General features: G+C 40.9%; 1 protein-coding gene across 1 annotated transcript in view; it reads left to right on the top strand.

The window, feature by feature from the left end:
- The window catches only part of TGFBR1 (transforming growth factor, beta receptor 1), a gene marked incomplete at its 5' end in the record, with an annotated part of 26209 nt that extends 14636 nt beyond the window's left edge, over nt 1–11573 (top strand). Inside the window, 5 exons of the mRNA XM_010080984.1 lie at nt 401–568; nt 1271–1427; nt 7689–7813; nt 8479–8609; nt 10874–11573. Coding sequence (XP_010079286.1) covers nt 401–568; nt 1271–1427; nt 7689–7813; nt 8479–8609; nt 10874–10999 — 707 coding nt within the window. The remainder of the gene's footprint in view (nt 1–400; nt 569–1270; nt 1428–7688; nt 7814–8478; nt 8610–10873) is intronic.
- Nucleotides 11574–12944: the final 1371 nt, after the last annotated feature.

Genomic DNA, 12944 nt, shown 5'->3' on the forward strand with positions numbered 1-12944 from the left:
TTTATTAGTGGGTAGCCTGGACAATATTGTACTAGGCAGATAGTAACAGGATTAGTTTTGCATCATACATTCAGCACTGTTCCCCCCAAGCAGAGGAGTTAGGGGAAGTCAGGGCCTGGCTAGTACACTCAGTGATTCACTTCAGAATCACAGTGACATCAGCTTACCGTGGTTTCTTTTGGTTTAGGGAAAATATTCACTAAGCTGTTCAGAAAGTCTTGCATGGTAGTCCCAGCCCTTACAGAGACATCTAAATGTTTCAGGGATGGAGGTAAAGATTTAAGAGTCTCATTGGCTAGATTACTTGCAAAATATAATTTGTACTTCGTAAGCATCGTGGCATGTATGGTTTGCTTGTCTTTTGTGTATGTGTGGTACTCATGCCAGTGTTATTTTGCAGACAATGGTACGTGGACTCAGCTGTGGTTGGTGTCAGACTATCATGAGCATGGATCACTCTTTGATTACCTGAACAGGTATACAGTAACAGTGGAAGGAATGATAAAATTAGCTTTGTCCACTGCCAGTGGTCTTGCTCATCTTCACATGGAAATTGTTGGCACGCAAGGTAATCTTACACTGTTCAACCTGTCCTGAGGATAATAGTAGATTTTTTTTTTTAATTACACATGCATAGCTCTTTCTACTGTAATTCTCTTCTTTATTAGAACATTCAGCCTTATAAGAGTGTAGTTGCTTTGCACACAGCTACTTCTGTGATGAGAAGGCAGCTGAACTCAGCACAGATACCCAAGTTAATCCCTCGTGGAGCTGAGTGAATTGGAAAATGTCTGTTTGGGACCTGTGATAATTTCTGAACTGATAGAACTTCTTAATTTGAAAGTTTTTTACATTTCTTTCTATGATGTATCCAGGTTTTGTGATGTAACAGTCCTTCCTACAAAGCACCTATTAAAAGGCACTAAGTATTGGTGCCTGTAGTCTCTTCACTTTGATTTGAGACAGCACTATGGGTCTGTTTCCAGAGATATTAAAAACATTTTTTTATGACAGTAGTATGTGTATGCAAAAAATACTTCCAAAAATAGGGAAAGGAGAAGTATAGTGGAATAATACAGTAGACATTTAAGGCAGTCTTCTGGACAGCCAGACAGTCCACAGTGAATGATTTCAGGAGTTAACTTTGGTGCACATAAAGCAGCAGAACTGGAAGGAATTCTATAACTTCAAACAAAATCTGTAGCGGGATTAGATTAACAGCAATTATCTTTTTTACAGATGTTTTATTTCTGGGTTTTTTCCTTTACAGGCAAACCAGCAATTGCCCACAGAGATTTGAAATCAAAAAATATATTGGTAAAAAAAAATGGAACATGCTGCATTGCGGACCTAGGATTGGCAGTTAGGCATGATTCAGCTACAGACACAATTGATATTGCCCCAAACCACAGAGTGGGAACAAAAAGGTAAAATCATTAACATGATGTGTCAGATGACTTTTATAATAAAATGCTTTGTTTTTTCTTGTCCCGTATAGAAGACTTCTGTGGGTATGAACACAAGCATCAGGAAAATATAAATAAAGGCAGGTACAATTCCTAGGCACTTCCTTGCCAGCTGGCAATTTAGTTAGACAGCAGGTGCTTAAAAAGCATGTTAAATCTCGGCATCTGTTACTGGTGTGTGTAAAATACCGAAAACTTGCAAAATATTGTAGGGTACTATATATATAGTATGTATATATGAAAACAACTAGGAGACTTCAGGAATGACAGTTTTAGAGACTTGACTGCTGTGTCTGCATTTTTTTTGCCTTGTGTTGCATGGAAATGTTGCTTGCAGCCCAATCTGGAGTATAAGACATGATATTGACAGTGAAAGTAAAAAGATGGATTTTTCAGCGTGAAGCTGTGCAGCTATACAGGTTACAGAGACAGCAGTGCTAACAGTGAACTACAGCCACAGAGTTGTTCCATGTGGGCAATTCTTTGTCTTTTTGATGCCTATACGTTCAGTGGTATATCAAACTGAAGTTCCTACACCTGTCAGAAACGTGTGGAAGCCAGTGGTCCAGGGCTGTACATGACTAAGTACAGCATATGCCTTAGCAGTGTTGGAGAAGGTTCTGTGTTGATGTTGCCCAATCTCCAATCCATACAATGTAATACATTTTGTTTTAAAATGTATTTCTTTAATGAGTGTTACTGCAGGGGTGGGGGTGATTGGGGTTTTAGAATTAATTAGGATGCACCTTTAGCTGTGACTCTTTGGAAGAAGAAAAGCTTTTTTTTTTTGAGGCTCAGTGAACATACACTGAAAAATTAATCTTACTGACAATTATGTTGCTGAAATTACTGTGTTCTAAAGCTCTGCTGTACTAATCCTTTACCGACTTTAAAAATACCACACAAATGGTGAGATGAGATATATTTTCTGAACTACTACTAGATTACAAAGTACTGGGCATTATTCCTTCTCAGTCTCTCTAGTAATCATTGGCAGTAAAACATCAGACTACTTTGGAATTTGTCATTGCAAACTTAGTTGTGTGCAAGGTGCATACCGCATGTGTCTTAGTATTTTCTACTACACCTACGGGTAAAGAAAAATTATGCGCAAATAAGTTACTTTCTTTAATCTCATCTTGGAGAAAGCATCCTTTCAGCTGTGTTTGTAGATCTGATTTACAAGATCTCCTCTTGCATAGGCACTATTAAATTGCATGTTCATCTGCTTTATGCTTACTCCCAAGGGTAAAGCTGTAGCAACTCTATTGCTTGCTGCAGCAGGCAGCAGCAGGACTAAGTCTGTTTCCCACTCTCAAGATAGTAGTCACTTCTGCCTCTCTGAAAATTGTTCATTCTTATAAAAGGCTTGGTCCCCTCTACCTCCTTCTTGTGCATTTTTGGGTAAGCAGGTCTGTACCTCTGGTTAATTTTTCATAATAAAGGTCATGGAACAGGTAAGATCTGAAAATTTTAACTCCCATTGGTTGCCAGTGCTGGTACTTTTTCTGCACGTGAAAGCTCTGTGTGGAAGCTCAAGGAGATTTTACTAAGCTTATTTTTCTAATGATCATCTGTTGTAAAAATGTATGGTCTACCTTGCAAGCTAAACTCACTCTTGGGTGAGTGACTGAGGTGCTGAGTCAGACTGATGATCCTTCTCTCTGAATGAGTCTTTATTTCTTTTCTGTTCAGAGTCTTCGCTTTACCAGATGGTGTGAACTGTGTGCTTTCACAGCTCAGCCTGCAGCATAAAGCAGGGAAGAGAGCTTTAAACTGAGAAGGAAATAGAATCCCTCTTTAACTTGCTGAGGCGAGTTAAAAGCAAAAGACTAATTCTCCTTTTTTTTTTTTTTTTTTTTAATGTGTGGCCCAACTGTTACGTTTGGTGGTTGAAATAGGCTATGTTTAAAAGAAGTTTGGCTGCAAATTCCAGCTTAACATGGGTGCTTTTCTGCAGTTTACCTAAACCCAATGTGAGCAGAATTCAAGCTATGCTTGTGGAGAGCAGGCTTGGTGAAGTGTCACACTCAACATACTGTGTATGGGTTCTGTTTGATGACATGAAGCTCCCTATATGTTGTACAAGAAATTTAGGCAACTAATACAGAGCTTTTAGACTAAAAGGGGTGGGAGGAAGAAGTCATCAGGCACCCAAAGTTTGGCAAGGCCATGCTCAACATAATTTGTAAACTTCTCTGTAGACTTATCCTTTAATTCTTGCACTGAGCTGCAGACCTTGTTCAGAAGGTCAAAGTTAGTCTATGTAGAGTAGTCCTCTTCAGAACATTAAAATAGTGTTTCTGACAAGAAACCAATGTATAAGCTGACAAGGAGATGCATGTTCCTCTCCCTTTTGCCTGATAGCCATGAAACGGCTAATCTGGTAACTGCATGAGATGACCTACTTGCCTTTTGCCTCTCTTGTTCCAGCAATAATCTCTCAGGCTTTTTGAGCAGTCAGTCACCATTCTGAGTTATGGAAGCCAAAGCCAATCTAAATGCATTGATGGAGGATCATGGTAAGAGGTCAATTTGCCAGTAGATTCAATGGAAGTCACATCTGTGGGGGGGATTTTTTTTTTTTTTGAGGATATGAATTCAGCTCCATTACCATGTTCAGGCCTCCTATGGTCTTTCCTGTTAAAACCCTTGTCCTTAGGATGATTTACAGAAACTGAGACGGTCTCCTTTACTGCTTATAGAAGTGATTCTGGCTGACAGTCTTGCAGCATGGCCAGGGCTTTTGGTTTGGTGTTTTTTCAGCTTCATCACTCTTCTCATTCCCGTGTGATCTTCAGGTAGAACAAATATCCTTTTTCCTAGATCCAAAGCTGATCACTATGCTGTCAAATACATGAAGAGGCATATGAAGATTATCCAATAATGCAAAATCCTTGGAGAGCATTAGAACATCCACCACAACCTTTCATTCTTGATTGAAAAGTTTTTGATATGAGTGACCTGGTGTAATTTGAGCCTTGTCCATGTCAAAGATTGTGACATGTAAACTTCAGACTCTGCTTCCATTCCATAAATACTGTCAAAGTAAACCTTCTGTTCCTCTTTAGACAGTTGTCCTCTGCTTGTGCAATGTTTATCAGTTGTGGGGCATTTATATGCCTGTACAGTGCTTAGGAGAACTCTCCTGTCAGCAGCCCTTGAAGTTCTGGACTACTGGCTGCGTTTCTGCTCTTCTGTTGATAGCCTTTGCTTCCTTCTACGTATGTCACTTCCGTAAGACTCAGTAGTGCTGAGAGAGTTCTGAAAGGTCTAGTAGTCCTGAAATTTGTTTTAAGTAGTGTGCCTTGTATTCTGCCTGCCATCCCTGGTACTAGGAAAAGAAACAACTAGGAAAGTCGTCGTTGATTAAATAAAATTGTGCATTGGCTTCTGTGGCTGTTCCGGAGGTTGAGCTATTGCCTAATAGAGTGTTCCACTCCAGTAACCTAGGCGTGTTGCTTCTTTACCGGTTAACTATGCTCTCCAAAGACATGGTGTCGTTATTTGCTTGCTTCATTAATATGTCAGCTTGAGATTGATGGGGCAGTGGTGTGGAGAAACACACTAACCGCTAAGCGTTACATATTAGATTTAGCAGCCAGAGCTGTACCAGATTGAGAGAGCAATACTACAACTGATGTTGACTGATACAGAAAAGACCATTCATTCTTTCCAGCAGCTAGCAGGGATGCTGCTGTCCGTAACTCTTACAGTGTGGTCCACACTGACATTTTGGTTGATGTTCCCACATCAGGCCTAGTCGGTAAACAAGGTAACAATCTCTTGGATGCCACGACCAGTTTTCACTCCCTGTTTCTCAGTTGGAAATCTGTCGGATTTTTCAGTGGCAGGAAATGTTGATAAAGTAGACTTTTCTTGTGAGTGCATTGGTTAATGTGTAGCCGAAATAGGATTTACTATGTAAAAAACAAAAACCTGGCATAGTTTGTGGTGGGACTTGGAAACTGTATGATGAAGAATCAGTTACTGCAATGGTATGGAGCTTTTTTTTCCCCAAGGAATCCTTAACTGTGCTGCCTTTTTAACCAGCCTTTCCTGTCTGTTCCCCCCTAGTCTTGCTAGGGGATGTTTGAAGTTCCTGCTGTATCTTGTCACATTCCAGGAGCTGGGGCTTCCTCCTGCCTGGCCTCTGGAGCCCAGCCTTCTGTGTCCAAAGGCCTATGGATGTGGCTGCTGCTTTCTTCCTTGTGAGGCTGGGCGTACACAGACAATGGTGACAGGGCTGACTGCACAGGTTGCTATACACCACGTGCTGTCTTCAGCACCCACACAAAACACTGTCAGAACTTGTATAAAATATAAGTATAGACAACCAAGTCTCCTTCCTTCTCTTCAGCTGATCGGTTTTAAATTTCATTAGTGAAAACACCCACACCCCCTTCTGTAGCCTCACAAGCCCATGCACATTCGTGAATCCCTCAACAGCCCTTGGTGCTGGTCTCATGCCCTCTTCTGTGCTCCACGGTTCTGCTCACCGGCTGGGCTGGGTTAATGCACAGTAGCAAACAGATGCATGTACTTGTATGCATACCTACATGCATGGATTCTGTTGAATACCAGCACAGGCCCTTTTCCCGTCAAACATCCCTGCTTGGGCCACCTGCTTCCTGGCTAGAGCAGTTTGAGGTTTGCTAGCGAACTATGCCCATGCGCACCTGCCATGCATACCAGGTTTGGGGGAAATGGAGACCTTCCAGCCCACCCCAGCAGCTGGCACGCAGGCACGTAGACCTTATGGCCTGTGATTCCCCTCCCAGTTGCTGGTGCTGAGAGGCCCTTACTCTGCTTCTCATCCCAGTTCTCCCCTGTACCTGGTACCTGTAAACATGTGACTGTGAAGCCTGTGACCCGTGGTCCCACTTAAGTAGCAGAAGCAGAGAACCTCATTTGCTCCAGTTGCTGGCACCAGAGGTGCCTTCACCAACTGTCTGGGTGCAGGTGCTGGCCCAGAATTCATTCGCGCAGGTACCCCCACAGTAGCTCCAGATATAGAGCTGTGGACACATACTTGTAGGATCCCTACTTCCCTTTACAGCTGCTGATGCCAAGACCCTCCTTCTCTCCAGTTGCTGGCACTCCAGGCCCAAGGGCAGCTTCCTCTCTTGTCTGACTCCAGCTGCTAGCCCTGAATTCACTCATCCCTGCCTCCAGTTGCTGGCATGTCATCCTTAGAGCACGTGTGCAGGTGGGGTTGAGAGTGAGATTGCATAGAAAGGTAGTTAGGATTCAATAAGTAGATAAGATACACTTTGGTGAGCACGTGCAGCGCTTGGACAGGCAAGCAGCGTGACTGACAGCTGTTTATGCAACTGGCCCCTTTGATATCCTATCTGTTACCCCGCTTTTGTTCCTCCCAGTTACCCTTCTCCTAAACATTCGTTGATAAGTATTGTGTAATCCTACAGGCTTCAAGTATTGTGCAATCCTACAGGCTTCCCTTGAATGTCCACAGTGCTTGTGTTCCTCTTATTTCCCACTTACTAGCGGTTACAACGTCCAGACTAGTCCTTTCTAAAACTATGTCTGGAGTTTCGTAATAGCCTATCAATTAGCAAGTAGAGACTTGTGGTCTTTGTCGTTTTCTCTGTTATTCTGTGTCTGTCAGGTTTATGGCTCTGTTTGTTTATCATCTCACATTTTAGAGAAGAGGCTGAGAGGAGACCTCATCACTCTCTACAGCTGCCTGAAAGGAGGGTGCAGTGAGGGGGGTGCTGGGCTCTGCTCTAAAGTAACAAGTGATGGGACAAGAGGAAACGGCCTCAAGTTGCACCAGGGGAGGTTTAGGCTGGATATTAGAAAAAATTTCTTCACTGCAAGAGTGATGAGGCATTGGAACAGGCTGCCCAGGGCAGTGGTGGAGTCACCATCCCTGGAGGGGTTCAAGAAACGTGTAGATGTGGTGCTTGGGGACATGGGTTAGTGGGGTGGGTGGTGTTGGGTTGACGGTTGGACTTGATGATCCTTGAGGTCTTTTCCAACCTTAATGGTTCTATGATTTTACTTATTCCTCTTCTTCCCTTGCTTGTTTACTTATTACGCTCTTTGCACTGAAAGATCTTTGAAGCAGATTTTCCTTTGTCTCATTTTTCACATAAATATTTTAAATTTGGCTTTAAGCTGATCAGTAGCACTGAGCACTGAACTTTCTCTACAGTAAGTATTTATGAAATTAAATGTTTTTTTTTTAATTGCAAATAGGTACATGGCACCGGAAGTTCTAGATGATTCCATAAATATGAAACATTTTGAGTCATTCAAACGAGCAGACATCTATGCAATGGGATTAGTGTTTTGGGAAATAGCTCGGCGATGTTCGATTGGTGGTACGTGGCAATCTTTACAAAATTGGACATACTAAGGAGTTATAAGTAACTTACAGAACCTGAATAAGTTTGAGTAAACAGTTTAATCTAAAAATGGTGCGAGGTAATGCCAGTATGTCTCAGACTTTCTAACTGTTAATCATGTAGTTGATGGCTGGTTTATTCAAGCTCTTTGTAAACTGATGAACTGTGCCTGTTGAAGAAATTAGGAAATATCCTTAATTGTTTTTCTGAAACTTTTATATAGAAGGGAGAAAAGAGTGAAATTAAATGTTCTTGAGAGCAAGGGGCAAACACAGCAAGTAAGGGCTAGCTATAATGTGTTCCGATAACATCCATACCTTCTTTAAAATAAAACATGCTATTATAAATCATATACTTCCACGAAGCATGTCTTCAGTACAGCATATGAAGGATTTGATATAGCTTTCATCTTTTCCAAATATATAAATTTCAAAAGGAAAAGTTCTTCAAGGGTAATGTAAACACTCTAAGGTTTGGTCAAGGATTCTTTTTTTTAATTTGTTTTTCAGTCATTGTAATGTAATTTTTAAAAATGAAAACCAAAAAAGAAAATGGTGGGGTACTGACAATGAACACAGTAAAAAGTGAAGAGTATGTCACTTATTGTTAGCTAAAATAAAGCTGTTTTCAACCTATTACAGGAATCCATGAAGATTATCAGTTGCCATACTATGACCTCGTTCCTTCAGATCCTTCTGTTGAAGAAATGAGAAAAGTTGTGTGTGAGCAGAAGTTAAGGCCCAATATTCCAAACAGATGGCAGAGCTGTGAGGTATGAACTAACCTTGCTAAAGCTGCTTTTATGGGCACTAGAGATTTTTTTCATTTCAATGGCTTAAAAATTGTGCTTGTTGTTGAAGGGAGACAGGTTGCTTCTAGGGGAACTTAATTTAATTCTGTTCATTGTTGCTTTATTGAATGTTATTGATCCTTGGTTATATATGAATATTTAATGTAATTTCACAAAAACTAGTAGCTAACCCTGCGTGGAAGATTCTAGGAATCCTTCCTGGGAAGCATAGGTGACGGTAATTTAAATTAAAGCTAGTCGAAATTCTATTATACAGGAAGCATCATTGCAAATAAATTGTACAACTGGCGGTTGTACTGCATCTGGCTGGGAGTGAGTTAATTTTCTTCATAGTAGCCTGTATGGTGCTGTCTTTTGGATTTGTGACCAAAACAGTTTGATAGCACGCTGATGTTTTAGCTATTTCTGAACTGTGCTTACACAGCCTCAAGGCTTTCTCAGTTTCTCACTCTTCCCCGCCCACTGAGTAAGCTGGGGTTGGACAGGATGCTGAGGGGGAACGCAAGCAGGACAGCTGACCTAGATTGATCAGAAGGCTCTTCCATACCATACCATGTCATGCTCCGCAATAAAACTGGGGATGGGGGGGAGTTTTCCAGGGGTTGCTATGGCTCAGACTGTCTGGGCATCAGTCAGATGGTGGTAAGCAATCGGTTTTGTATCACTTGTTTTTCTTTGCTTTGACTTGGTTTTCCCCTTTTGCCTATTAAAATGTCTTGATCTTAACCCACACGTTTTCTCACTTTTGCGCTCCTTGTTCTCTCCCCTGTCCTACTGGGTAGGGAGTAAGTGAGTGGCTTTGTGGGGCTTAGCTGCCTACTGGGGTTAACCCGCAACAGGAGTAGTAAAGATACACGAGCTAATCAGGGCTGTGTCAGCGAAGTGGTGTGGAACGAGGCTGGTCATCTCTTTCAAGAAGTAGGCTTGCTAGTTTCAGCTCAGCACTCTGACAGCACGGCAGTACTGCTTGTTGGGACACAAATGGTCTTCAGCAGTGCTGTGCTGCCTCGTGTGAATGCTTGCTTGGAACTAATTCACTCAGGGGTCTTTGCCCTGTCATTGTGTAGTAAAGGAATATCCTACAGACTGGCCAAAACAGTAAACACCTTTAGGAATTTTCATCCAAAACTGTGGTGGCCTTTAGTACTTTGTGTGTCTCAGAATTGGTACTGTATGCACTTACTGAAAGATGAGCACAGTTATTAGGAAGCTGAGACTCTAGTAAGCCAAAGGCTTAGAACTGAAGTATGCTGTAGTGACCACTCCTGAGCATGCCTCTGTTGAAGCTCTGACCTGATGGTGGGGTGAGTTCATTGTGCTGCTAGTCACTGCACAGGCAGTAGTAGGCACAGCAGCGAGCTCTTGTCTTTCCAGCCAACTTTGTTCACATCTTTCGCTCTAGGAACACAGCTAGGGCTGGAACCAATGCTTTCCGATTCAGAGTTTAGGAGAATAGCCGCCCTAGGCTACAGTAGAGGAAGAGATTGATGAGATAAAATGTGGTTTAGATGGAAGGGGGAACTGGGCTGTGGCTTGTGTGAAATGAATAGATGATAGAAGGCTTGAGATAAAGAGATTGGGCAAGAGAATGCAGGCAAGAGAGAAAGGCGATGATACACACAGACTGCTGAGTGATTTTTTTTTTTTAAATGCTGACATTCTAATCCTGTAAACTTACTTAGCAGCTCCACGTAATACAGCTTTGAGTGTAAAACCTTGGAATGTAGAGCTATTACTTTATTTCACCTGCAGTTCTTGTGTTATTTGCATTGTTACTTGTGTGGTAGCATTCACAGATTTTAAAGCATGGCTGTTTAAAGCATAAAAAGACTCCAAAAATTTTCAGTCATTCTAGAGCTTCGGTCTGACAGCTGATGAACTTCTGAATTGCTGTACATTGAACTAACTCCTTAACTGGAGGTACAATAAAAAAGTGTGGATTTTTGTCTAATGTGAAAATTCAGAAAACAGTTACAAGCTACTAATTTTTCATGAAAATATTTCTGTGGGGGCCGAAATTCTACTGAAATAATACTAGTTCTGCTGTACAGTATTTTAAAGAATTTTTTTTTCTGCAAATAAAGTAAGAATTTTAGGTTTTTATACAACGCATTGTAGTACTAATAATAGCCTCTTCATGCATTTCTGAAATCTACGGCAGAACAGAGGTTGCATGGGCTACATCGGAACAGCAGGGGTTATAACTACTTGTCTTTCCTTTGCAGGCATTACGAGTAATGGCAAAAATTATGCGGGAATGTTGGTATGCCAACGGAGCTGCTAGGCTAACAGCTTTGCGCATTAAGAAAACATTATCGCAACTTAGTCAACAGGAGGGGATAAAGATGTAATCCTGGATTTGCTACTGAAGAATACTGTAAAATCCATATCTGCACCAGAGTGGCGTGTTAAGAACGTTAATTGTTCTACCTCACTGGGGGAACAGAAGGATATTGCTGCCTTTTAGTACTTCATAGGAACGTCACTTATTACGATTTTTGTGGACATGCTAAAGAGTTGTGTTGGGTCCTTTCTGTGCACTATGAACCTCTTTCCCAGGTTACGTACAGTACATTGCATAGTCCAGTTTTATTTTTATTAACCTGTAATTTTTTATTTGGAAAGTTGATAGCTGGTCTTAACTTCTAGTTAGCTGTACTAAAAAAAAAAATGAGGTCACTTTTAAAAAGGAGCTGGTTCACTGTATTGTTCTAGAGTGCATTGATGGTTCTTTAAGCAACTTTATTCCTGGCTGGTACATTGACTATTCTGAACCACTGTCGCAGTTCTTTGATTCAGATTGTGAATGTACTGTTGGAGTATATGTTGCTAGCTATTAAGGCACTATATCTTTTGAACTCTTACCTTGATTTACAAATTGACCTCATTCAGTTGTGGGAACATAATTTATGCAACTTTATACATTATAACTGTGGGGGTTTTTTTCACTTTTTCAGAACATTACATTGCCTTCAAAATGAATTGTATAACACTAGTAAGTGCCGCTTTTGAGTCTTTCAATGCAAGACAGTAGGAGCATACAAAGCCTATGGTACTTTTGGTTTCAAAATACAAGTTAAAAATCAACTGTTCCTATGCCTAGCTAAGGTCTGATTCACACTCATTTCAGCAAGTGAATACATAATCCGTGGAATACCTTTTTAGTTTCACCAAAATCTGACTCCTTAAACCACTGTAGGAGTTTCAAATAATGTAAGCTAGCTCATTCACTGTCATATTTTGTAACTGTCAAGTCATGAGTCATAATTATATGTTTGGGTTTTTTTATCAAGAGGTCCTTCTAAAGTGCTTGAAGTACCGTACCTATGTAGTTCAGAAAAGTAGCAAGAGGAGTAAGATGCTCTTAAGGGAGATTTTGCTCCATTAAGTAAATGTAAAAAGCATATTTCCTGTGCAGTTCTGCAGAGTCTTACGGCTCAAAGAACAAGATTTGCAATTAAATGAGGATTAAGTGCACCTGTAATTAGGGAGAAGTTATTTGTGCTAGAAAGTTCAAAGCTGCTTCTGAATTTTATGTGCATATATTTTATACAAAATACCAGAGGATTCCAGCAATCCTATTTGTAGTTACAAGAGCAAAGCTTATGGTGGCTTGTGTTGTTCTAAGAACACAGAAGAATATTCCTGGCTTTAGTCAAGATTTGTCTGAAATTTTAAGGATATCACAAGATTTTTGCAAACTTATTTAGAAATTGAATTGCTTCCTGCCCAAACGTACAACTTCTGGAGGGGACTGGGGGAATTAATGTGGAAAATTCTCTTTAAAAAACTGCTTTTACTGGGATATTTTTTTTAGTTGCAGTTTTAGGAAGAGTCTGGTTGACTTTTGGTTTCATTAATGCCCAAAACACTCAGTAGTATGTCAGTATGTAAATGTGCCTGGTAATTAATATGCCACCTAATCTCCTACTCTCCAGAACGTGTCAGTATCCATCCTGTTACATGACACAGGCAGCAACCTTAACTCTGCTTCCTTTTCATTCTTCAGCTTACAGTCCACTGAGTTTTTTCAGAAAGCTAATAGCCATGGCAGGGTGGTTGCTAACAGAAGCATAGTCGATCGCGATGGTGTTCCGTGGTCGTTGATACATCGTAGTTAAAGCAGTAAGAAGGATAGATCCTAGTAAGAAGAGTCTATATAGGTGATGTAAGACTTAGCTGACATAAGACATAGCCAAGATAAGCCTTAGCACTGTTTCCAAATTCTTAGTGCTTGCTTGAGATGGGTTTAAATGATGTGGGAATGAGGTGGTGGCCGGTCACCAGTGATGTTCC

Source organism: Pterocles gutturalis, unplaced genomic scaffold (genome assembly GCF_000699245.1).
Source record: "Pterocles gutturalis isolate BGI_N339 unplaced genomic scaffold, ASM69924v1 scaffold16391, whole genome shotgun sequence".
Taxonomy (NCBI): domain Eukaryota; kingdom Metazoa; phylum Chordata; class Aves; order Pterocliformes; family Pteroclidae; genus Pterocles; species Pterocles gutturalis.